The sequence below is a fragment of the Dendronephthya gigantea genome, unplaced genomic scaffold (assembly GCF_004324835.1).
Source record: "Dendronephthya gigantea isolate DGI-Jeju-01 unplaced genomic scaffold, DenGig_1.0 000035F, whole genome shotgun sequence".
Taxonomy (NCBI): domain Eukaryota; kingdom Metazoa; phylum Cnidaria; class Anthozoa; order Malacalcyonacea; family Nephtheidae; genus Dendronephthya; species Dendronephthya gigantea.
Window position 1 is genome coordinate 1,241,429 of NW_021163045.1, and position 25,665 is coordinate 1,267,093.

General features: G+C 37.8%; 4 protein-coding genes across 6 annotated transcripts; all 4 read right to left on the reverse strand.

Annotated features, from left to right (window-relative positions):
- Positions 1 to 329: 329 nt before the first annotated feature.
- LOC114525667 (POTE ankyrin domain family member J-like) lies at positions 330 to 7,759 on the reverse strand. Of its 2 annotated transcripts, XM_028547072.1 has the most exons (7): positions 7,393 to 7,759; positions 3,360 to 5,737; positions 3,020 to 3,229; positions 2,594 to 2,757; positions 2,080 to 2,383; positions 1,262 to 1,448; positions 331 to 1,112 (listed from the first exon to the last, which is right to left on the reverse strand). In XM_028547072.1, the coding sequence occupies exons 1-7, from the start codon at positions 7,443 to 7,445 to the stop codon at positions 842 to 844; spliced, it is 3,567 nt and encodes a 1,188-aa protein (XP_028402873.1). In that variant the 5' UTR covers positions 7,446 to 7,759; the 3' UTR covers positions 331 to 841. The 2 variants fall into 2 exon arrangements, with proteins under 2 accessions (XP_028402871.1, XP_028402873.1); XM_028547070.1 differs by lacking the exon at positions 7,393 to 7,759 and having other exon boundaries at positions 330 to 1,112; positions 3,360 to 5,868.
- A 533-nt stretch (positions 7,760 to 8,292) lies between these two features.
- On the reverse strand, positions 8,293 to 9,894 carry LOC114525668 (N-alpha-acetyltransferase 20-like). Its single transcript, XM_028547073.1, has 7 exons — positions 9,837 to 9,894; positions 9,684 to 9,745; positions 9,311 to 9,335; positions 9,060 to 9,150; positions 8,817 to 8,952; positions 8,589 to 8,725; positions 8,293 to 8,435 (listed from the first exon to the last, which is right to left on the reverse strand). The coding sequence occupies exons 2-7, from the start codon at positions 9,734 to 9,736 to the stop codon at positions 8,347 to 8,349; spliced, it is 531 nt and encodes a 176-aa protein (XP_028402874.1). The 5' UTR covers positions 9,737 to 9,745; positions 9,837 to 9,894; the 3' UTR covers positions 8,293 to 8,346.
- A 306-nt stretch (positions 9,895 to 10,200) lies between these two features.
- LOC114525758 (intraflagellar transport protein 43 homolog A-like) lies at positions 10,201 to 12,021 on the reverse strand. Of its 2 annotated transcripts, none has more exons than XM_028547180.1 (9): positions 11,910 to 12,021; positions 11,688 to 11,801; positions 11,518 to 11,588; positions 11,364 to 11,411; positions 11,011 to 11,054; positions 10,857 to 10,929; positions 10,697 to 10,772; positions 10,548 to 10,610; positions 10,201 to 10,465 (listed from the first exon to the last, which is right to left on the reverse strand). In XM_028547180.1, exons 1-9 carry the CDS (start codon positions 11,931 to 11,933, stop codon positions 10,349 to 10,351), a joined length of 630 nt encoding a protein of 209 aa, XP_028402981.1. In that variant the 5' UTR covers positions 11,934 to 12,021; the 3' UTR covers positions 10,201 to 10,348. The 2 variants fall into 2 exon arrangements, with proteins under 2 accessions (XP_028402981.1, XP_028402980.1); XM_028547179.1 differs by having other exon boundaries at positions 10,205 to 10,465; positions 11,518 to 11,591.
- Positions 12,022 to 15,329: 3,308 nt separating this feature from the next.
- On the reverse strand, positions 15,330 to 25,436 carry LOC114525606 (fibrillin-1-like). Its single transcript, XM_028546993.1, has 13 exons — positions 25,301 to 25,436; positions 24,872 to 24,994; positions 24,529 to 24,654; positions 23,844 to 23,909; positions 22,938 to 23,072; positions 22,782 to 22,847; positions 20,374 to 20,502; positions 20,153 to 20,275; positions 19,777 to 19,902; positions 19,493 to 19,615; positions 19,169 to 19,300; positions 15,852 to 16,001; positions 15,330 to 15,385 (listed from the first exon to the last, which is right to left on the reverse strand). Exons 1-13 carry the CDS (start codon positions 25,434 to 25,436, stop codon positions 15,330 to 15,332), a joined length of 1,491 nt encoding a protein of 496 aa, XP_028402794.1.
- Between the last annotated feature and the right edge of the window lie 229 nt (positions 25,437 to 25,665).

Consider the following 25,665-nt stretch of genomic DNA (forward strand, 5'->3'; position numbering starts at 1 on the left):
CCGAGTTGACGAAACCGTCTAATAAATTTTCTACAGATAGTTCATTCGAGGTGAAATTAGCAGTCTCGTACAAGCACGCAAGCAACCTTTCAAGACCTTTTTATGACAGTTTTTTCTCGAGTTTGCTTGAAACATTAGCAGGTAAGTTATCTCTGTCAATGTGCTTGCTTACCAAACGCCATCAAAGAATAAAGTCACTTTAGTTGCAGGAGCATTCTTCTCCAGCCATATTTAGAATACAAAGCCAGGATAAACACCACGCACAGATATCGGGTAGGAAACGTAATTCCGCGTTGAGAAACATAAACGCCTTTATTTACAACGTTTGCCAGAGATGTATGAATCAGTTTTGGATACATTAGTGTAAAAAATTAAAACTATGAATTAAACATCTCTTTACGATAGTCAATGCAAGTATTTTAAACATATATTTCCTCATTTACAATCTATTTAGTCTTAGTAATATTATTTATTTACGTTCCATTGTAATGTATATATGCATTGTAATGTATCTATGCATGAAAGACGGAATAAATTCTATTCAATCGTATAGATATATATTAACGAACATTCGGCTTTGTAAATTGTGAATTTTTTATATAACGAAGACGGAGATATACTTTAGTCTTTATAACAAAACTATAAGAACATTAATTTTATGCCTGGTCCAAGAATGGACGGATCGTTAGAATAGTGATAGTCCATTGTGCCAAATGTTAATTGGTTTAATGTATACGATGCTTTATAATTTATGGACTTGTTTAATAGAAAATTTTAGGCATAAATATATGGTTTAACAGTATTCTTTCTGGGCGAAATTTAAGTATGATACGTTAATTATTTAAAAGCATTTTGAATGAACAACTCTCGCTCCTGACTCGGCGTATTCATCGACGCTCACGACCATTTCTCTGAAAGTCGGGAGAGAAGCTACAACAGCACCTCCCAGCCACGTCGAGAGGCCTCTCTCCTCAGGAGCGGTGAAGCTTTTAAATTGTCTGTCAACTTTTCGAAGCTCTTGTTCGAGTCTCGGCAGAAAGCCCGTCATTTGAGTGGTGCCCCCAGAAACACCCATCGCTTTGTAACACAACTCTTGTAGCTCGTGTTCACAACTACAAAAAGAGGGAAATATTTTTTAGATAAAATTATTCACAACTATGGAATGACATAACATCTGTCCAAGACCTTGTTATGTTTACAGGTGCATGGAATATTGCCATATCTAATCTGCACGAGACGACACAGAAAGCTTAAAAATTACCTATTTATGGCTTCGTTGATCAACATGTGGGCTGGTGATTGCGTGAGACCAACTTCCATAGGTTTGAACAAGGATTCCGCACAGCCAAATCTTTCTAAGCCAACTTCAATAACTTGACCATCCGGTAGTTCATACGTTGTCTGTAAATCAGCCTGTGTTTTGTAACGTTTCGAGTCAGCATCAAAATCTGCACAAAAATGAAATGTTTGGTATCAATCATGATTAGTATCTCTGGGTAATCACTCAAAGATGATGTTAGAAAGATATTCAGGAAAGATATTTCAAACATGGTGGTCTAGTTTAGTTATAGAATTCTACAATAAGCTGAGGTAGTATTAGTGATATAGATCTAGTGTAGGTAATATTCTACAATAAGCTGTCGTAGGTTGTGTCTGAACTACCTGAAAAAGATATCTCAAACGTGTTGGTTCAGTGTAGGTAGTATTCTACAATAAGCTGTCGTGGTTTGTGTCTGAACTACCTGAAAAAGATATCTCAAACGTGGTGGTCCAGTGTAGGTAGTATTCTACAATAAGCTGTCGTGGTTTGTGTCTGAACTACCTGAGAAAGATATCTCAAACGTGGTGGTCCAGTGTAGGTAGTATTCTACAATAAGCTTCCGTGGTATGTGTCTGAACTACCTGAAAAAGATATCTCAAACGTGGTGGTCCAGTGTAGGTAGTATTTTACAATAAGATGTCGTGGTTTGTGTCTGAACTACCTGAAAAAGATATCTCAAACGTGGTGGTCCAGTGTAGGTAGTATTCTACAATAAGATCTCGTGGTTTGTGTCTGAACTACCAGAGGTTTCACGTTACCTAATGAGAAAAATCCCAGTTTCTTTTTAATGTCATCGACAATCTGCCATTGCGAGGAGCTTCGAAAACCAAAACCTTGCAGGGACATGAGGAGTTTTTTCAAGTTTTCTGTCAACTGATATCCAGCAATATCAAGCTGTTTCACCGTGTGTGGCAACACATGTCCCTCATACACCACCCCCGCCTGGGTACTCTTAAACCCTGAGGAAAACGACAGGCCAGAGGTGTAACCCATTGAAAACAAGGAAAGAGCCAGTTGATCCGCAATGAAGATTGACGGCATATGGAAATGCTCAAACATAATCTAGAAAAGGATCACATCTGTATTGGAATACTTTGCGGTTTAATTTATACTCAGACGCTATTTTTCCTGGTCAGAAATCAGCCCTTGCAACAAACATATCACATCAATATCCTACAAGGATATTCTATTTGTTGTTCTCTCCATAACTACCTAGATTCTGTGTATTTTTATTCAATATTATATATAGCATTTCACAAGGGATTAACTTACTTCAGCTATTTTTTCTGCATTTTTCTTCGGGTTTAAACCAGGTTGAGAAATCAGGATGGGAAAATCAGGATTCTCTTGAATGGACATTAGAGTACCAAGAATATAATTCCATAGTCCTTCTACATCAGCCCATCGCTCAACCAAGTCAGACTTCAGTGGATATTCTTCAAAAATACACAATAATATTATATATATATATACCTACACATATTAACCAATTACCTTGCAATGCACCCAGTTGCATCCTACTTTAGTATGGTATTCTACTCTGTCTAATGCCAGATGATTTTACTTATCAATGGAAGAGTAGTGTCAGTTAATGAGATAACAACAGAGATTGTAGAAATGCATCAAGTATTAAAGAACGAAAAATGCGAAATTTTGGTCCAAACCATTGGGCATTTCAAGTATATGCTGTTAACTTACGGATATGCAACACTCCTGCTTTTGACATTGCATTGTCTCCAAAGATAAGTCCTTGTTTTGAACTGTATTCCATGCCAGAGATATCCTGGGAGTATCTCAATGGTGTACCAACAACAGAAGAAACAATCTCCTTTGGCAAAGCTTGGTCTGAAAAACCAACTTTCTGAAATGCAGAACCGCTGTCAAGAACAAGAACCGGTGTAGTGTCGACTAAAATAGAAAAAGGGGGGAAATTTACACATAGTAAAGTGCCTTGAATTCAGGGTTTAAATGTAACACATTTTGACATATTAAGTCTGCAGCTAAAAATGAGTATATATATAATGAAGTTGCTACCAACCTGATCTCAAACGAGACCGACTTGATTCTGTCACATTGGCAATTGGCTTTTGAACTTTTACATTGTTAGAGGAGGTTTCCAAAACCTCATCATCTTCACTTTCTGCACTTCCATCAACCACAAAATCTTCTAGGTTTGCAGATTTTGTTGGACTTGAGGATGAAGAACTCCTAGGAGTTTCAATCTCTTCAAAGTCCATATCATCATCAAGGTCTTCAATCAAACTTTTCCTCCAGAATTGCTTCTCATTATTTGGTGTTGTTAAATTATTTGCGCTTGTGACAGGCTCAACATCACCAGAAGTATTCTGGTCCGTATCTGTGGAAGCACCAGCTGTCTCGTCTTCATCTGATAGATCTTCATTATACAGTTCATCCAAATCATCTTCACTTAACCATTTACTTTGAAGTTTGCCATTTTGTTGTACCACTTGATTGCCCAAACCATTCGCTATCCCAGCCTTGTTTTGGCAATGATCTATGTTCACACCTGGAGTGTCTACTTTACCATTTTGCAATCCCCTTGAAGGACCTTCTGTTTTCACCACATAACCTCCAGAATCCTCATTGTGTTCCCTTACATCCTGGTCCCTACATGTCCCCAAGTGATCCTCTGTAACAATATTATTCTCAACATGACACTCACTGTATTCACCTTGTATACTGTCATGGTCCCCTTCAATCCCATTCTGCTGCATAGCATTCTTAGAAGTCTCCTCTGCAATCCTTGACATTGCACTTTCAACAGCATTCCCAACAATTTCAGCAATGTAGAAATCAATAGCTTCATTATCCATGCCTACATCAGAGTCAGTCAAGGATTGACTTTCAACAATGTGTGACTTTGCTCCATTGATCGCATTAGACAGGACACTCTTTGTTAGTTTTGATGTATAGACATCAGTCATTTCCCTCTGAGACCTATCCCCATTCATGTCCAACACCTCAGTTAGAATCTGTTGTGATAACGCTTTAGCATATTCATGCAAATTACTTGAACAGCTTTCATCATTTGCCTCATCCCCACTATAGACCTCTTCCTCATTGGTGGGTGATGATCCATATGGAACATCATGAGATGTCTTTTCGTTTGTGTTGATCTCAGCAACGCTAGGGCTCATGCGATCAGGTTCATCATGCTCTGGAATATGCACCTCCCCAACCTTAGAATAATCTAACACAGATCTAATTATGGACTCGGAGAGAATATCAGAAAACTTCAAAATGGACTCTCTGTTACGACTTTCATCACCCTCATCTTCTGATTGGTTAAAAAGCAACTGTGCATCCTGCAACACAGCATCCATAATACATTTTGAAAGCCGGTGTGAAAATTCCTCAATGACATTCTCTGTGTTTACATCATTAACATGAGGGTCCAATATACTTTCTTCATTATGTGACACCTCATTTACATGGTTGATTTCTACACTTTCCTCTGAAGAAAGATTAATATGCTTAATCCCATCATTAACTGCTCTAATTTCCTCAACAATGGCTTCTTCATCTCCAGAATGATCAATTACTTCAGTGCCTGAGGGCTGGCTAGAGTCAATAGCAATCACATCTGAATGCAAATCATCACAAAATTCACCTGCGATCAATTCACGCCCTGCCAGAGAATTCTCATTTTCTGCCTGAAATTCTACTGCAGATTCGCTAGGAATAACCTCTTTCACTTGCAATGCTGGCTCTTTAACTACAACGTCTAGCCTTTTAGCCTTTTGAAGAGGTTTTGACTCCGATATCAAAGACTCATTTAATAACACGTCGCTTGCTTTGTTTATATTCGCTTCATCATCATCATCTTGTCTATTGTCGCCGAATTTTACGCCGTCTGAAGCAGGACCTTGTATTTGGTCTTCTTCAACAAATTCCCCAGGTTTTTGCTTGCAGTTTATAGCGCTTTCATTCGTTCCAGCTATGCTTTTCCTCTCTGGCGATTTATCGAGAATTTCGACATTATTTGTTTTTGTATTTATATCAGTTTCAGATCCTTGTTTGTCTAATTCCCTCGATCTACTGGCTGATAAAGCCTCGCTTAAATTATTTTTACTCGCTGCTTTGTTCTCATTTTCTGATTCAACAGCTTTATTTACGGACTCACTTGAAAGCAAATTTACCTTTGTTTCTCCTTCAGATTCACCTTTTCTTGCAGACACACGATGTCTTAATGTAACATTTTCCTCGCTTTCATCACTCTGTAAGCCTTGCCCTCCTTCGTTCTTGTGTCCTAACGAGTTCGTTTCGTTTCTTTTTCCTTCGATGTTTGTCTTATTCTTGTCCGACACTTGCTTGCCATATTGTTCACGTCGAGATTCAGGTGCATCGCTCTCACTGCTTGAAGAAACCTTTGCTAATTTGTCAGGTGAACCGCTTCTAAACCAGCGAAAATATACAACCAATAAGCTTCCGAAAAACAGCAAAACACTGCCAAAGGACAGCAATCCAAACATTTTAAAATCCCTCAAAGAAAACAGTATAATTTTGACAAGAAATGAACAACAATGAGCTAGAGCGTAATATTTCTCAATATAAACTGCGGGTTGTCGCCTGATATTTTGGGAAGATCTTCCCTTGTATTGAGCATTGACCCCCAGCTGTTTGCTATTAAAGAAATGAAATATTTGGTGACGATTAATTCTGTAATCTCTTATATTTTTTAATAATCATAATTCTACCATCCTGTAGTGAAACGTGAATAAAAAGACACTCAAGTTAACTTTGTGCACGGAAATATCTTAGGAAACAGGCATTTTTTTCCAAGAGATACCTAGGCACAAAGATGATGACTGTGTCAGTGTGTGCATAAAAATTGTCTCTGAATTGTTTGAAAAACAACGTGTGTTTATTCAGTGATCAAAATAATTCACACCTATGTTTGCTTTGGGTTTGCACACAGTTCAGTTAACAGACAAGAGGCAAATATAGAAGTCAAATTAAAAAAATACCATTGCGACATGTTGCATTAAAATATCGATGGTTCTTGTCCAAATAAGTGGTCGTGTCTAGCAAGATTGAACTCGAATTTTCTCCTCAAAGCGAGTTCCACTATGATCATGTAATTCAAGATTTCATTCAGAAATAAGGTGATAATAAAGTTTTATTGGTAGATTGAAATTTAACTGGGGAAAAATTGAATCACCACTGTTAAGTGTTAATATCCCAAAGAAAAGAAATTACAACAATGTCCACCCCACCGAATCATCGTCTTGTTTCAATTAACTTTTTTGCTACATGTTGTGTTTCAATTACAATTCAATTTATAGCACAGTTTTCTTCAGAAATTCAATTTTAAGTCCAAAAAATTAGACTAAAGTAATGGTAAGGGTGACCATATGATATTTTTCGCTGTGTTACGACGTTGCTGTGAACTGACCAAAACTATTAACTGAAGATGATAGACTATTCCTGTGGACAGACAAACGACTAGTATTTAATTGACTTGTGAAATATTTTGAAATCCAATTTAATTAATCCGGATTAGAAATCTAGAAAAAATCGTAATTTGAAGCTACATAGCCCTTAGCGTTTATAGGTTGATCTGAGATGACTCTAGCGCTGTTATTTTCTTGTCAAAGTGCCAATCAGGTTGCACGAAGCCTCAGAATTGTTTCCATTCATCAATTATTTCGTACCAATTGCGAATGACTTGATGTTTTCTCATTGCATTATGGCTGGCTAACAGACGTTTTTATTAATATTCGCCACTCATCATTGCTCTTACATGTGATGTGGTGAACTGCTTACTCATAAGCCTACAATGTTGGGCACTTGTGGTAGATTTATGGTACGTCTCGCTCCGTAATAAATTAGAATTAAGCACCAATACATTGGTGAACATTTACCATAAAGGGAAGCAATTAGTGCATATACAGACATCCCTATCTTCTTATCAGAAGTACGTGAGTACGAGAATACAAACTCATAACACACTAAGTATTCACTTAAATTCGCGTATTGCTCACGGTAGAAGATCCCAACATTTCAGATCATAAAGACAAGTTTAATATAAAATACCTGAAGGTACATACCGATTACTTGCTCGTCCCCCACAGGTAAAGCAGGATCTTAAACGCTTCCACATACCACTGTTTTTAGACCCTCAAAGCAATAGCAGATGTCAAATGTTCAATGCAAATGTCTTCAGATCGTTAACCTATTTAAATAGTTTTTCTTTTGTCTTCTGTCGAAACAAAGTGGTTAAGCTAACAAGAAAAACCATGGGATAGCAACAATGCCATACTCGGTCAAATATGGTCTGTGATCTTGAATTGTATGTTTTTCAAACGAAGTGCTCCGAAAATGACAAAATATTGACACTTGCATAGCAAGACAATTCGCTAACATCTGCCAAAATGGATTTGTTGACACGAATTTGAAATTCAACACCGACGTTGGAAACGCATTCTTAAAATGACAAGGATTATGTTCAATTGATTTGTAACAGCTCTGACAATTCAAATCTCCCAGCTGCGCCACTATTTATGACAGCATTGTATAATAAACAGATTATTTTTATTACTGAAGAAAGCCAAAGGGCAAAAGAAAATTATACGGGGCTTACAAACGTTATTGTACAAGTAGATTGTATCATAATTATAGCGTCTACCAGACGTCATGTCAGACAAGACCCCGATATCAATATTTGAGATAAGAAATATTAAATATTTTCCTAGTTATCGAAGAGTAGAGAATTACGTATAAGATTTCAATCTTTTTTGCGGAAAATTATGGGGAACATTCTCCATAATAGAGCTGTTTTTTGTGTGTTTTTTTACTTTACAAGGACAGAAAAAGTGACCAGGTCACCACACGTTTAGAAAATACTTCTATTGCCAAATATTGTACACTTCGCTAAAAAAGGTTTATAGGTTTTTAAAAGACCAACCATCAAATTGCATTTCAAATATCTGATATTTAGTTTCGATTGATATATATCAGATTGTGTTTTTTGGTATCCTGATGTTTGATGGTTGGTCATATGGTTATTCTAAGACATCCTCTGGACGTACTGGATGGTTTAACGGTATCATAGACTTCTTCTCTTTATCCTGTGATAGAGCTTTACGCATGTCTAAAAATCAAGTCAAGGTATTAATAGATATTTTGTTTCCCCCTTGCAAACTGGTTCTTCCCCCCTATCATGTCTCTGGTTCCTCTCCCCCCCATGCATCTTTTATTGACATCAAAACGACTTCACAAAGCAATGCAAAAACACAAGTCTCACCAAAAGCATCTTCATCGGGATCACCAGAGTAATAATCCAGAACTCGACGATAAAGAACGTAACCCAAATTACCATACATTTTCACGGCAACTTCGTTAGATACTCGAACAAACAAGTCCACAAAGAAACACTTTTTCCTAAAGTGAAAGAAGACATCTAATTACTACATTGTGTATATCCAACCACTAAAAATTGTGTTCATGAACTGGCATTAATTTGAATTTCCACCTTTCAGATATTTCCTCTAAACTGGTCATCAATTTCGCAGCTAGTCCCAGTTTCCTGAACTCGGGAGAAACTGTAACAGCTGTCACATGACCATGCCATTGTTCCTGTTCTATACTTCCTTCTGCCTTGCCCATGACTAAATAAAAAAGAATCGATAAATAACTAAACTTTTTGATAGGAGAACAGGGAAATTTCTGACCTCAAACAGAAAGAACTATCCTGGTCATGCATTGAGTTACTCACTATAACCCATTATTCTTCCATCGGGAGATTCTGCAACTTGAAAGTACTCTGGCCATCGAGATAAATATTGAAGATAGAACTGAATCCCATACTATCAATAGTAGTTAAGGTCATATATTATGGTCATATTTTTGTTTAAACTTTAAATTGTGCTAGGAATCTGTGGAACAACCTTTCAAAGGTTAAGAGAGAAATGTGAAAATTAACTGTAATTTTATACAGCCTTGGTTCCTTGTATCGATAAAGGATACTGTTTCAGTGAGTGGATCTAAATTTCTGAAAAACAGCAGAATAAAATAATTGCATTGTAGCTAATTTAGCAAGTTACCTTTAATTATCACACAAGTCTGATCTAACAGGCTCTTACACTCAAAAACACTTGATTGTAAATACAGACTATAATGCATGCCAAATTTTGAGTGAAACTGTCTGACATTAATACTACCATACACATATCATATCAAATCACGGTGATTAAATGTATATGTGATGGTGCTACTCTGCATCACCAACCGGGCTTTCAGCTTGCCCGGTTGGTGACTCAGAGTAGCAACATCACATATACATTTAATATACACACCTGAGTCTTTACATTATCACATATCATAATATTCATATACTTACACATTAGCAAAGTGAAATAGATCTTCACAAGTAAATGGTCTGATTGTCGTCATATTTGTTATCTATGAAACACAGCAGACGATGAAAATATACCAGGAAAGTCTTACATACTTGCAGCTGAAAGCTGGATATTGAAGAAAACTGGAACACTACCTCTGGCCGAAAATATGAAGCCAAAAAACTCCTGTCTATGGTTCCACAGCGGCCATATTGGAAGACACTGAGCTATATAATATACTGCATGGATATATTGCATTGCACGATGCTTTATCGGCTATGCCGGATGGATGAACTATAGTGTTGGTAACTTTACAAACTTCGTGGGAGAGAGGAGGCGGCCCTAAACGCCAACACCCTTTTTGCACGTCAGCAACATTGTATGGTTGCTGTTTGAATTTTTCATATACATTGCATTGCGTTCAGCCAGCTTGGTAAACACTCCACTAAGGTAGACTTCCTCAAGGTTTTGTTATTGGAATTTGGAAGCATGAACCTTGTTTATACTACATACTTATACTACATGTGATCATCAGTAAAACTTGGGTGCTACACCTCCCTGCTTTACGATAAAGCACAACAGTCAACAATAATTCTTTTCATTTGCTACATCCAGTTCACTGTCTTTATTACAGTATTTACTATTTACACAGTATTTACACATGGTATTATTCCACTGGTGGTTGAGGTCTGTTTTCATTCTTTGTCTTTCTTGTCTCCCATTCTGTTTGCAATTCAGATGATACTTCAGTAAAGAGTCTATCCCAATCCCATACTTTGTCCTCCTTTAAAATGAAATGAAGCATACGTATTCCTAGTAAATGCATTGAAAAAATATTCAGGGACTGCATGCTTTAAAGTTCTTACTTCAAAGACCGTTGATTCTGGTGCTAAGACCTTTCCCAAAAGCTTTAAATCAATTTCATCATCCTAGTAAAAGAAAGCAAAATTTTCAGTTAAGGAATGAAACACATTGTTAAGTGACATTATAAGAGAAATTATTGAGACTTTCATACCAAAGTCAGCAGGTATAAGTGCTTTTGAAAATCATTATCCAACTCCTTGTATGTTGCGACACGATTTACTTGGACACTGAAAATTCAAGCACAAAATGTAGTTCCGTCTATAAAGCTGGGTATATGATGGATATCACTGTCTCACAAATCACAAACCAACCTTGGTGGAGCAGCGATTTTGTTTGCAAGATCTTCTTCTTGAAAATCATCAAGATCAGGAATGACAGGAATCTCTAACAGAGAAGAATAATAGAAAATACATAGTTATAATCCAAAAATCTAATACTCCCAAGATTTTCATTACTGATACCAACCATCACTCTCCTCTACCACCTGGTGGTCTTTTCTTAACCTTTCACTAAACCAAAAAAAAAACATCTTCAATGGTCTAATCAGGGGTAGATTTACTGAGGGTGCAAGGAGGGGGGGAAGAAGGGTGTACATCCCTCTAGTATATATAGTGGTGTAGTCAGCCTGACAATTTAGCCATGCTATGAAAATTTTATGTTATTATCATTATTCATTTCTTCAGAAATTCATTGCTTTCACAGTCAATGAACACCAAGATATTAGCATGGCATGACTAAATTGTCGGGCTGGCTACACCACTGGGTATATCCACTCTCTCAATGGGATGAATCATATATGGGATCAACTTATTACTTACTCATCAATAGTAGTCACATCTGAATCATTTTGTTTCTTCTTGACTGCACTGAAAATAAAAACAAAATTTGATTGTATAAGAAAGTTTCAATATGTATAACCATGTTTAAACGACTTTACACAACACTTTTGATGTTCATCAGAAGAGGTTATACCTTTTGCGTTTCTCCTTTGGACTTTCATTTGCCCAACCACCCTTCTTCTTCACCGACGGTTTTTCGGTAAACTGCTATTAAAAGTACGAGCTCGATCAGTATTCAGTAATCAATTCTATCAAAAATTATGTGAGTCTGCCCAACAACTATTGTAATAGCACTTTACAAACCTGTCCTGATGTGCTGTTGGCAACTGGTTCACTAGCTTGGCCATTGAAGTTATCTGATCCGTCTTCAATACCCGGTTCAAACGACAAATTCGCTCTCCTTCCCTTTTTAGCAACCTGTATATATACAATGTCAAACTATCAAAATCTGCGAATTTTGAAGTATTTTACAGGCGGAACTTCAGGAAGTATCGTTGTTTTTAAGACATAGTGCAGTACACATACCCTTCCTGATGCAAAATCATCCATTCAAATGTCAAAAAATGGAAAAACTAAGGCAAAATCGGTAAAAAAATATACGACACATTTAAAAGCATTCTGTTGTTGCCATGTTTACTTCGTGTTTAACTGACCGTCGTATGTTAACTGGATTTGAATATATCATTGTCATTTGTACCCATTGATGTACACTCATCTTTGTCAAGGTAATCGCCTTGTCTAGTATAGTTACATTCATTTATTCGCTTTCTTAATCCACTGATTAGCTAAGCTACAGAAAATCACCACATTTCTCTGCCAATATCTTTATTAAAGGCCAAAAAAGCAAAATAAAACAGCTTTCTTCAGATCAACTTATATAACTGATACTGCTTTATTCAGTGAAATCTTCACCCAAATCATCGTCCATTTCAAGATACACAATTCATCAAACAACTCATCTCACTCGTCATCACTTTCGCTCTCGGACCAGAGAGTTAAAACTGACACATTCATCGGCATTCTGTAAAAAAAATGACGGAAGCTGGAGTTATTTGTAGGTTGGAATTACACCACGGTAGAAGCGATAAGCATGTCATTATGACATAATCTCTGAGGTATAGGAACCTGTTCATATTGTATTTAGGAAACATAAAGTTCGATAGCCAGTTTCTGGTCTTCCGGTTTTCTTTTACTGGCAATCCTCCTTTGATATTCTCCCTTTGCTTCGAGGTGTTTCTGAAAAGGGACGCTATGCTGTGATAATTCTGTATGTTCCAAAACGTTACAGGATTTCTTCAGGGTCTCCGCTTGAAGGAGTCACTATATTTTACTCTTCTATGAAGGCAATTACCTCATGTATAAATAAAATGCCAGCGACGCAGTAACTAGCAGAACAAAGAGAAACGACCCCACAATTATCAGAACCACATTTGATTCATCTTCTAAAACGTAAAACAGTCTTTTTAGTGTAAGAAGTACTGTAATAAAATACAGGATTAACCACTGTACTATTACGCTTGCCTTCTTCTCTCAAGCAGAGTCGTCCATCTTTCAACTGTTTAAAACCAGATTTACAGGAGCACAAGTAACTGCCGGCATTGTTTTGGCACACAGCATCACGATGACAGTCATCCTCGGCACTTTCACATTCGTCTATATCTAAAAAAGAAAGGTAGCTACAGTTACAATGCTTGTAAACTTTCAAGTACCGTTATATATTATGGTCGAGGACTTGCTGAATAACCTTTGATTCCCGCCAGAAGACAATTCATTTTGCAAGTAATATTTTTGGCTACAAGATGAAAACAAATACATGACTATATACCAACCAATGCAATTTCTACCACTGCTTCTATATCCTTCAGGACAAACACATTTGTATGATCCTACAGTATTCTCACAATCAGCAATCGGGTCGCAAGGTTTCCTCATCGTTTTGCATTCATCAACATCTGGACGATTTTAAGAATTTTAAACCATTGAATATACTTTGAGGTTGGCAGTTCTTCTTTTAAAATATAGTCTAGAAAAATCGTACTAATATTTTACGAAATTTACCTCTTTTAACACATTTTTTACCCCATTGCTTGTAGTATCCTTTTTCGCAAACACAGCGATAACTTCCTGGAGTGTTGATACATTTTGAATGCTTCTGACATATCGACTTGTGACACTCATTGATATCTTAAAATGAAAATGATTTGTGATCATTTCACGAGTATATAGTGAATAACTGATGCATGGTATTTTTCTCACCTTGACACACTGAATATCTCATTTGATACCCCTGGTTACAGGTACACGAATATGTCCCAATGCTATTCAGACAAACAGAATTTTCCGGACATGATTGGGGAAAGTCACACTCGTCTATTTCTGAAAACAAATTTGACACTTTTGTTTTGAAGTAGAAGCAATGCATCCTCAAAGAATCTGTTGAATATTATAAGAGGAAGCCTAAACTATCCAAACATTATCCTGAAAACATCTTAAGAAAAATTATCGATATAATTCTTTTGATTATATTTTGTAATGAGTGATGTAGCGCAATCTGTGACTCGACTTCGTTCCGAGTGGGTCTGATCCTAGTTTACAACTCCCTGAATCCAAATTTCGTTTAGCCGACGCCTGAATGAAGGTACATTTCGGTACAACCGAGTAATTGACTTACCAACACACCTTTTTCCATCTCCAGTGAAACCATCACGACAGGTACACGTGTATCCATTCTCACGATCGATACAGTCCGCGCTCTTGTGACATTTATGAGTTTTTAACTTGCATTCATCCACTGGTAGACATATATCCTTTCTTTTTAGACGATAAATGCGTTTGCCTTTCAGTCTCGCAGGCGTCTTACACATCATTTCTTTAACATCTGTAATAGTTTGTGGAAAATTCTTAAGATGAAGTCTCTTGAGGAACCATTCCATTCCACAGTTGCAATCGAAAGGGTTTTCAGCAAGGTAACTAAAAGAAGACGTTTCTTGTATATAGGACTTTCTCGTATATAGGACTCAAGTTTGTTCACACTTCAATGTCAACAGTTTTTTATACAGGAGATAATTACTTACATTTTATCCACAGAGGTATTAAATATGTCTGGTGGAATAAATGTAAGATCATTGTCAGCACAATAGGCTTTGGATGGCTCAATGTCAGTCCAAACGTCGCACCAGAGTTCTGTCATTGATACCCTGCCTTCTGCTCGTTAAGTGCAAAACAAAGAAAGTTAAGATTGACCACAACAACGTCAACAAAAACAACAACATGAAAGACAACAAACAGCAGAAAACAACAACAAACATAAAAAAACTCACCTGTTAAATTTAAACCGACAGTCCAGAGCAGAAAAATGCCTAGCATCCACATCGGTCTAACCGCTGCTTTCAAAGCGCTTCGCACGTTACTGTGTTCTAATCTGTTTGTGTTACGTCATTGTAATCACTTCTCATTTACAAGCTTGCAGGAAGCATGCATGTGATTTTTCAGTGCAATTATTAGATTAGAAGCGCGCGTCATGGAAAAAGATGATGAAAATTGGTAGGAACTAGTACGGGTTGAGCTTTTTCGATCATTTTTAGTTAGAATGCTTCCCTTTTGATTGGTAAGCGAGGGAGATCTGGCCTCATTCTAGTGAGTCAAGAACCACTAAGACGTAAATGTCACAGCTCCCGTTTCAAAGAACTACACACTGCCAGCCTATTTTTGTAAATCCCGTTCATGTCCTATCCTCGTTCGTACAAGAAAACAAACTAGTCATCCACCATTCAGTACATTGTATTATAGTCCTGACATTAAAAAAAAGAAGTCATTCCATTTTCAAACATTTTCAGACGAAAAGAGGTAAACACGTAAAATCAATTCACCCCTCATCGCTGTCTGACCAGAGCGTGAGAGCTGATTCATTCGTAGGAAGACTGAAAAAGAAATTGACGAGAAATTTTATTTTCTATACGTTGTACAACTGGCAGAAATCACAAATATACTCCTCCATGTACCTGTTTACGTTAGTTTTAGGAAACATGAAATTTGATAACCAGTTTGCCTTCGGTGTTTCTTTTATCAGAGGCTTCTTTTCAATCGCTTTTTTTCGGCTCTGCATTCTTCTGGAAGATGAACTCGCAAAAATTAAATTAGCTACGAAATACTGATTATTCTATGGTCCCTTTAAATGAGCATTTTATAGAAACTTTAAAATTTAGCAAAAGACAAGAGCAGCAGTGATATCACAGTCTCTCACCTCACGTATAAAAAAAATGCTAGCGCTGCAATGCCAAGAATGATGACAATAAGCAAAATGATAACCACTAGAGCCACGTTAGATTCTAAAATACAAAACAAAATCTATAGAGGGCGTTACAGGAGACATAACGACCATGAAGATATTACAGAATTGTTATTACAGACCTCCCCCCCCGCCCAAAGTTAAGATAGTCACACTCTCTCCTCCACACCCCACCCTACCTTCTTCTTCCTCTTCCTCTTTCAGACAGAGTCTACCATTCCTAAATTGTTTAAATCCAGTTGCACACTCGCACGAAAAACTTCCAGGATTGTTTTTGCATATTGCATCTTGATGACAGTCATGTTTACCATTCTCGCATTCATTTATGTCTGAGAAGGTCAAAAAAAATCCAATAAGACCTCTTTTCTGAAAGAAACAGCTCAAATGTTTCTTGCTGTTAGTGCCTTCGACGTTAAACGAAAGGTTATTTGAATGAAATTCTTGATAAAAAGAAATCACCACTGACCAAGGCAAGTTCGACCAGCGTTTAAATATCCAGCTTTTGGACAAACGCACTTGTAAGACCCCGGTGTATTGACACAGTCAGCTATTGGGTCACATGGTTCAATTTCGGTCTCACATTCGTCAATATCTGTAAAGACGAATCATACGCATTTATCAAACTTGCATTCGTAAATAACATAACATGAAATGAGTGGTATAACAAATGCCTAAAATATAGACAAAAAACTTTTCGACGTTTCGACATAAGGGGCCTCGTTAGGGAAGTTTTAAAGTGAGGCAAAAATTTACGACAAAAAAGGACTGTTCACACGATCCAATTTTGTTGAATCCAATTCACTTCTGACGGATGTTTTATAGTTTGTTATTTTGCAATGTATATGAGCAGGAATTCCACTGAAGCAATACAGTACTGCTTTATCAATAACTGACTATATTTCATACGTCAGAAGTGAAAAGGATCCAACAAAATTGGATTGTGCGTACAGACTGGCCGTAACTGATGTCTGGCGCGCTGTACCTTCACAATGACCATAAATAGAACTTTTAAATCCAGCTTTGCAATGGCAGGTAAATTCGCCTGGTTTGTCGCCATCAATGCACTCTTCCATCAATCCGGAACATGGTCCAGGTGTATCGCTACAGCTTCTCAAAGCTATATCTATTTTAAAAATACCACATAACCGAGGATGTATATAAATTTTACAAAAATGGTATAATCTTATGTTCAGTCAACCCGAAATACTATGGTCGATCGAAATACCATACGCTATTTTCTAGGTTGAATTCGCCATTTTCCGGCCGACTCGACCATGGTCGAATGGCAAATTCTCGAGTTCGCCGGACCATGGTCGAGTTCGCCGGAAAATGGTAATTACGAGCATGGTCGAGTTCGCCGGAAAATGGCATATGACCATTTTCCGGCGAATATGACCATGGTCGTATTTGCCATTTTCCGGAGCATATGATCATGTCGTATTTGCCATTTTCCGAATATGACCATGGTCGTATTTGCCATTTTCCGGCGAATATGACCATGGTCGTATTTGCCATTTTCCGGCGAATATGACCATGGTCGTATTTGCCATTTTCCGGCGAATATGACCGGTCGTATTTGCCATTTTCCGGCGAATATGACCATGGTCGTATTTGCCATTTTCCGGCGAATATGACCATGGTCGTATTTGCCATTTTCCGGCGAATATGACCATGGTCGTATTTGCCATTTTCCGGCGAATATGACCACGGTCGTATTTGCCATTTTCCGGCGAATATGACCATGGTCGTATTTGCCATTTTCCGGCGAATATGACCATGGTCGTATTTGCCATTTTCCGGCGAATATGACCATGGTCGTATTTGCCATTTTCCGGCGAATATGACCATGGTCGTATTTGCCATTTTCCGGAGCATATGACCATGGTCGTATTTGCCATTTTCCGGCGAATATGACCATGGTCGTATTTGCCATTTTACGGCGAATATGACCATGGTCGTATTTGTCATTTTCCGGCGAATATGACCATGGTCGTATTTGCCATTTTCCGGCGAATATGACCATGGTCGTATTTGCCATTTTCCGGCGAATATGACCATGGTCGTATTTGCCATTTTCCGGCGAATATGACCATGGTCGTATTTGCCATTTTCCGGCGAATATGACCATGGTCGTATTTGCCATTTTCCGGCGAATATGACCATGGTCGTATTTGCCATTTTCCGGCGAATATGACCAGGTCGTATTTGCCATTTTCCGGCGAATATGACCACGGTCGTATTTGCCATTTTCCGGCGAATATGACCATGGTCGTATTTGCCATTTTCCGGCGAATATGACCATGGTCGTATTTGCCATTTTACGGCGAATATGACCTTGGTCGTATTTGCCATTTTCCGGCGAATATGACCATGGTCGTATTTGCCATTTTCCGGCGAATATGACCATGGTCGTATTTGCCATTTTCCGGCGAATATGACCATGGTCGTATTTGCCATTTTCCGGCGAATATGACCATGGTCGTATTTGCCATTTTCCGGCGAATATGACCACGGTCGTATTTGCCATTTTCCGGCGAATATGACCACGGTCGTATTTGCCATTTTCCGGCGAATATGACCATGGTCGTATTTGCCATTTTCCGGCGAATATGACCATGGTCGTATTTGCCATTTTCCGGCGAATATGACCATGGTCGTATTTGCCATTTTCCGGCGAATATGACCATGGTCGTATTTGCCATTTTCCGGCGAATATGACCATGGTCGTATTTGCCATTTTCCGGCGAATATGACCATGGTCGTATTTGCCATTTTCCGGCGAATATGACCATGGTCGTATTTGCCATTTTCCGGCGAATATGACCATGGTCGTATTTGCCATTTTCCGGCGAATATGACCATGGTCGTATTTGCCATTTTCCGGCGAATATGACCATGGTCGTATTTGCCATTTTCCGGCGAATATGACCATGGTCGTATTTGCCATTTTCCGGCGAATATGACCATGGTCGTATTTGCCATTTTCCGGCGAATATGACCATGGTCGTATTTGCCATTTTCCGGCGAATATGACCATGGTCGTATTTGCCATTTTCCGGCGAATATGACCATGGTCGTATTTGCCATTTTCCGGCGAATATGACCATGGTCGTATTTGCCATTTTCCGGCGAATATGACCATGGTCGTATTTGCCATTTTCCGGCGAATATGACCATGGTCGCGTATTTGCCATTTTCCGGCGAATATGACCATGGTCGTATTTGCCATTTTCCGGCGAATATGACCACGGTCGTATTTGCCATTTTCCGGCGAATATGACCATGGTCGTATTTGCCATTTTCCGGCGAATATGACCATGGTCGTATTTGCCATTTTCCGGCAAATATGACCATGGTCGTATTTGCCATTTTACGGCGAATATGACCATGGTCGTATTTGCCATTTTCCGGCGAATATGACCATGGTCGAATATGGCCGGAATATTGTATACAGGACCATGGTCGAATGTATAACAACTAAGGGTAATGGACTTGCCTTTTTTAACGCAATTTTTCCCCCTCTGGCCATAATATCCTTCTTTACATACACATTTGAATCTTCCTGGTGTATTTATACAATCAGCACGAGCATCACACGCAGCGGTTCCAGCACGACATTCGTCAATGTCTTGAAAAAAAGTCAGATTTACCAGCTACCACAATGTCTTTATACAAGCACGCTTCACTTTAATGTAAAGGGAATGTGTTGCATTAAAGTGAAACCTTGCGTTGCAGACATAGCATCAGGGACTTCCTGCATAATCGCTGTTCTGACATGCATAAGTGCTGTTCTAACTATCCATTGTAGCAATTCTCCTACCTTGACATTTTGATTTCTTCAAGATAAAGCCTCGCTTGCAAACACACGAATATGAACCAAAACTATTCCTACATTTTGCATGTTCATGACATGGCGGTTTGGGAAGTCTACATTCATTTATATCTATAAAAGTTCAGGATTCTTTAGAAACCACGAAAATCTTTACAAGACCCAATATCTCCACCACTTTACAAAGTTTCGCCCAATTTAAAAAGCCCGTTGTAAAGCTTACTTTGGTGAAAGGACGAGTGCTTTTTCAGCTTCATTCAAGCTAATTTTCGTACCTGTACATTTTGACTTTTCCAAGATAAAGCCTTGATTACAAACACAGGAATATGATCCCAAACTATTCTTACACTTTGCATTTGCAAATTGACATGGCGGTTGCGAAACGTCACATTCGTCTACATCTAAAAAAAGATTTAGAACTTTAGGATCCTGTAAAAAGCTATAAAATTACTTTTGATCCATCATCTCCATTTAGCCTATACAAGGTTTTCCCCAAAAGGGTCCGCTGCATGTAAAGTTTAATACTTTGACGTTAATTGTACTAAAGTTGACATATATTGTACTAAAGTGCATTAGCGGTGGACGCTGTATCATCAGGGGAATCCCACATAAGTGCTGTTCTAACTATATTTACTCTAGCAATTCTCGTACCTGTACATTTTGATCCTTTCATAATAAATCCTGGATTACAAACACAGGAATATGATCCCAAACTATTCTTACACTTTGCATGTGTAGGACATGGCGATTTGGCAACTTTACATTCATTGATATCTAAAAAAGGTTTTAGGATTCTACTTTATCTCTTATTGTTCACATCTAGCCATAACTATAATCCACCGAGAGTATTTATCTATTTTTTACATCCATACCGATGCAATATCTCCCATTTCCAGTAAAGCCAGGTCGACAGGTGCAAACGTATCCAAATTTGCGGTCTGAGCATTGGGCGTATTTGTGACATTTATGGAGTTTTAACGCACATTCATCTTTTGCTTGGCCTGAAAAATATCAACACAAAACATCAAGACTAGCACCTCAATTAGGCACCAAATATCATCTTGAACGGGAGTTGACTACGGGCATTTTGTTGGCTAAACAGTCTTATGTACAAGAATTCATCTGGCAACATCTTTGTTGAAGCTAAAAAAAAGCTGAGGATTTGCAAAAACGATTTCATTAACAGCTAGCTTCTTCAACGTACCTCGTTCAAAACACACATCGGAAACTTTAAGGTTATATATCCTCTTGAATCTAAGTCTTTTTGGACGTGTACATATCATTCTTTTATGATCGATGACACGTTTTTTGATATCTCGACGATGAAGCTTCTTTAAAAACCACTCCATATTTTTGCAGGTGCAATTGTAAGGATTTTCGGAAAGCATACTTCAAAAATCGTATTAAATATACACATGTTCATGCAGTGATCAGGAAATTTATTATAAGTTTTGCGTACACATATGCTCAAAGACTCCTCAAATACTTACATTAAATTAACAGGCGTCTTAAACAGGTCTTTCGGTACAGCCCTTAATTTCATGTTTTTACAATTCAAGATATGAAATTCTTTAATATCAGCATTAAGGTGTTTGCATTGTCGCCAGCTTGTTTCTTTTTGGCGTCCTGAACAGTCCAAAAAAAAAAGCAAGAACAGAACTAAAGTTAGCAATGCCGATGAGGACAACACTATTACATCCGCAACAATAACGATATTATGATAACAACAAGGAGAAGAATGTCAATGATAGAACAACAACAACAACAACGTCAACAACAACAATGATGACAATAACAACAATGCCAACCTCAAAAACAGTAATGACAAAAACAGCAACAATGACAACAACAACTGCAGCAACAGCACAAATACCAGCAACCTTACCTGCTATAAGTAAACAAGCACTTGCCAACAGAAAAAAACATAAATTGAGCCACATTCTTGTCTGACTCGACTTAATGGAACAGAACGCGACGCAGCGCGGAATTCCTTTGTCTACGTCAACGTAATTAGGCGCGCGAAATGTAAATGTTTTTTTCGTGTTTTTATCTCGAACAAGCCAAATCTTGCAGGTTGCGTGGTTGACCAGTGAACGCTTTTGTTGAACAGAAATCTCATATCACCGACCGCCCGATGGCATCTTCAGTGTACACATTTGAATTTTACTAAAACTTGATTAAAAACATACTTGTTTGGCGAATGCAGGATAAAAAATGATTGGAAGTAAGGGTGTCACACAATTGTACATAATGTCGGTTCATTAAAGTGATGAAAAAAATGGCGAAGGCAGAAGGACGGTGATACCAGTACATAATATATTCGACCGTGGTGATAAGAAATATAAAGTGCATATATATACGAATGTATTACTAAATTATAATGCAATTCTTGATCAGCCGTTTATCCCAAATGTAAAACCAATACAGGAATCTTTATCCCATTTCCATCGTTCGTTACATAGAAGAATTAACATTTCTTATTTCATAATAAAACATTGTATTACATCAGTATTATTTTGACAATTTAAAGAGCTAGTGTTATAAGCCAAGAGAAATTCACGGATCGTATCCATCATCGCTGTCTGACCAAACAGTCAAAGCTGATTGATTCGTTTGAAATCTAACAAGCCGGTATAAAACAGTACAAAAATCAACATTGAGTGAGGTTAGAATCTATACGCATTATCATTACCTGTCCACGTCAACATCTTCAGCAGGCATGATGGCGGACAGCCAGCTTCTCCAGGATTTGTCTTTTATAAGGGGCTTGTTTTCAACCACATTCTTCTCACTTCGAAGCGCTCTAACCATAATTCAAGAAGTATATATAAACAAAGCCGTTTGCTATATAGCTAAGGTAAGGTTAATCATTGGATATACGTGACAACTTGGCTGCAAAACTCATGCATTGGTCACAATATGATAGATTTCTTAGAATATCACAGCAACTGAGCAACACATAAATATATGCTATCATATAGCCTAAATATAATGTAATCACCTCGCGTATAGACATAAGCAAAATACCAAAAGAGAGAACGATATCACAAGAAGAATGGAAGACGCAATAATAATTGCCGGTAGACTAGTTTTCTCTTCTAAAAAACAAAATGACATGATTGATATTGGCAATACTACAACTACAAGATTCTGAACAGACGCTTGACTTGCGGACATGCAAGCATACACGAGACTTGCCTGGTACCGCTTTCTCATCTAAACACCAGTCTCCCGTTCTTAAATTGTTTGAATCCCCCTCTGCAAACACAGGAGTAACTACCGACACTGTTATGACATGTCGCTTCCTGATGGCAGTTATTTTCACCATTCACACATTCATTTTTATCTATAAAAACGAAACAAGTTGCCAAAAAAGAATGTATGCATTAAAAATGAACAAAATCCCATGATAATAATACGAGAAACCGTTTAGTACCAACACAACCACCACGTTCAGAAATCTCAAATCCGTCCTGGCATTGACATTTGAATTCTCCTGGTTCGTTTCCATCGACGCACTCTTCCATCCAACCGGAGCATAGCATTGGTGTGTTGTTGCAACTTTTGACAACTAAAAAAAGAATGAGTTACAAAGGGTTAATTAAACTCGCAATTGTATAATCATTATTTGTTTGGTTTGAAGCACTTTATATAGAGAGAAAGAGTAGTCATTTAGGTTATTTAGCATTCATGCATGGAGATTTATAACGAGCAGATTGAGTAGAATGATAAAATAAAAATCTCCACAGTTCACTATCTTTAAATCAACTTTATGTAACTTGATTGGACGTACGATTATTTTTACCAATGCATGTAATTTTATAATTAGATATATTCTGTAAATTTAATATATCCTGCAAATTTATATATATGTGTTTGATAACTTTTAAGAGCCCTGTATGAGAGAGTACTGTAAATAGAAACATTCTACATAAGTATCTAGCTACGTTCCAATATAACCAGGGAGCAGCGTGGCAGCGTCTTCAAACAACTTAGCATCAAATGTGGTATAACAACTGCCTAAAATAGACAAAACACTTCTCGACGTTTCGACCTGAGGGCCTTCGTCAGGAGAGTTAATACTAAGTGGTACTAACTCTCCTGACGAAGGCTCTCAGGTCGAAACGTCGAGAAGTGTTTTGTCTATTTTAGGCAGTTTTTATACCACATTTGATGCTATAAGTATCTAGCTACGTCGCAATGTGTTGTTCTGTGTCCGTGTGTCGTCCACATTCGACGATGTAGCTATAGCCTAGCGAGGAAGACTCTTCATTAGCCAATGATAATCGACAATGGTAAATGCCGACTGCTGCCCACAGACCCAAACAACTAATCGGCTTACCTTTCACACAGTCTTTACCGTTGTCGGAAAGAAAATATCCTTTCTTACAAAGGCAGTGATAGCTGCCTGGAGTGTTTATGCAATAAGCACGTTTACTGCATTTTGGCAGCGTTACTCGGGCATAACTTTGAATAATCATTAATTTTGATTTTGATTCTCCTGAATTAGGTTGGATGTAATATTCGCATTCGTTTATGTCTGAAAATAAAATTGTATACATTTGTTGATTTGCTAAAATTCACAAAAACAAGCTCAGTCACATGTATGTTACCACCATAGAGAATATTTAATATCTACCTTCAGAGTCTGGAGAAGATTGCGGAATGAGGATGAGGAAGGATGAAGAAAGATGAGGAAGGATGAGGAAGGATGAGGAAGATGAGAAAGGATGAGGAAGGACGAGAAAGGATGAGGAAGGATGAGAGAGGATGAGAGAGGATGCATGAGGAAGGTTGAGAAAGAGCGAGGAAGGATGGGAAAGGGAGAGGAAGGATGAGGAAGGATGAGAGAGGATGTCGAAGAATGAGAAAGGGTGAGGAAGAAAAAGGAAGAATGAGAAAGTAGGAAAAGAGTAAAGAGTTTTCTAACTGAAAAAATATCACATTGTCTTAAAGCTTTTCATATGCATATTGCTTGAAATCGTCTTGGAGAATTGAGGTTAAAAACTTTTTGCAACTCCGCATACCTGTACACTTAACACCCAAATTACTGTATCCTTTTTCACATGCATTGCATGTATATGATCCCGGTATATTCTCGCAGTGTTTCTTGGGAGGTCGACACACACCAGGGACTTTGCATTCGTCTATATCTGTGAACAAATCGACTTCATTCAAACTGTGAAGTTACTGAGATCAAATTCAATGGCGTCCCATAAAAAAACTGAAGCCACATTATTATTTATAGTCATGACCAGTGCATATTGATGCAAGAAGGAAATGTACAAACTGATTCAAGTCATTCAACATTTTTCTTCCTCCAAAAAACGTTTCATAGTTGGATAGTTAGCTACGTTTTTCATTTCATACCCGTGCAACTAACTTTTCCATCTCCAGTGTAACCTTTGTTACAAGTACAAGTATACCCACTCTTGTGGCTTTTACAGTGAGCATTCCGGTGGCAGTCGTGAGGTGGTAAATTGCAATTATTAGCTGTGAAAATATCGTTCATAATGATGAATATACGAAAGTAATGATCACATGCAAGGAAAAATCTGATGATTACTGTATATGCATGTATGATAACTCTACATGCAACACAAAACATTCTAAGCAAAACTAAATTATTGAAGTACATTTTAAAACTTCTTCGTTTCTTCCCGTCTTGAGATTTCAAAGGTCAGGCAATAATAGCTAATTTTAACAAACTAATTCCATTCAATCATTCATATCTGAACCTTGCTAATTTGCTTCACTCTCGAACTACTTTCATTCATAATATAAAACTATTTAGCCCACCTTCCATACAAGTTGCCCTTTTTTCATGGTGAAAATATCCTTTCTTGCAAAGACATTGATAACTGCCTGGGGTGTTGATACATTCAGCGTTTCTGTAAAAGCACATTTCTTTTACGTCGAATGAAAACGTACCCATGTCGATCTTCTTACTCCCGTACTCATAGAAATCCCTCTCGATGTTATATTTGTCATAGTCAATTATGAAACATTCGTCTACATCTGAAAAATATAACCAGGGAGCAGCGTGGCAGCGTTTTCAAATAACTTAGCATCAAATGTGGTATAACAACTGCCTAAAATATACAAAAACACTTCTCGACGTTTCGACCTGAGGGTCTTCGTCAGAAGAGTTAGTATAGAGTGAG

Excerpts from the sequence above, each read along its gene's own strand:
- LOC114525667 (XM_028547070.1), bottom strand. The coding sequence starts at position 5,814 with ATGTTTGGATTGCTGTCCTTTGGCAGTGTTTTGCTGTTTTTCGGAAGC. Across the intron at positions 3,230-3,359 it reads TCGGTCTCGTTTGAGATCAG|TCGACACTACACCGGTTCTT; the intron begins GTTGGTAGCAAC and ends TTTCTATTTTAG. Across the intron at positions 1,449-2,079 it reads ACTGGGATTTTTCTCATTAG|ATTTTGATGCTGACTCGAAA; the intron begins GTAACGTGAAAC and ends ATTTTTGTGCAG.
- LOC114525606 (XM_028546993.1), bottom strand. The coding sequence starts at position 25,436 with ATGGGTACGTTTTCATTCGACGTAAAAGAAATGTGCTTTTACAGAAAC. Across the intron at positions 22,848-22,937 it reads TGAACGTGGTGGTTGTGTTG|ATAAAAATGAATGTGTGAAT; the intron begins GTACTAAACGGT and ends TCGTTTTTATAG. Across the intron at positions 20,503-22,781 it reads GACATGTCATAACAGTGTCG|GCCAAGCAAAAGATGAATGT; the intron begins GTAGTTACTCCT and ends GATATTTTTCAG.
- LOC114525668 (XM_028547073.1), bottom strand. The coding sequence starts at position 9,736 with ATGACGACAATCAGACCATTTACTTGTGAAGATCTATTTCACTTTGCT. Across the intron at positions 9,336-9,683 it reads CTATTTCACTTTGCTAATGT|AAATTTAGATCCACTCACTG; the intron begins GTAAGTATATGA and ends GCTGTTTTTCAG. Across the intron at positions 9,151-9,310 it reads TAGATCCACTCACTGAAACA|TATGGGATTCAGTTCTATCT; the intron begins GTATCCTTTATC and ends TACTATTGATAG.
- LOC114525758 (XM_028547179.1), bottom strand. The coding sequence starts at position 11,933 with ATGGATGATTTTGCATCAGGAAGG. Across the intron at positions 11,592-11,687 it reads CCAACAGCACATCAGGACAG|CAGTTTACCGAAAAACCGTC; the intron begins GTTTGTAAAGTG and ends TACTTTTAATAG. Across the intron at positions 10,930-11,010 it reads GGTGGTAGAGGAGAGTGATG|AGATTCCTGTCATTCCTGAT; the intron begins GTTGGTATCAGT and ends CTTCTCTGTTAG.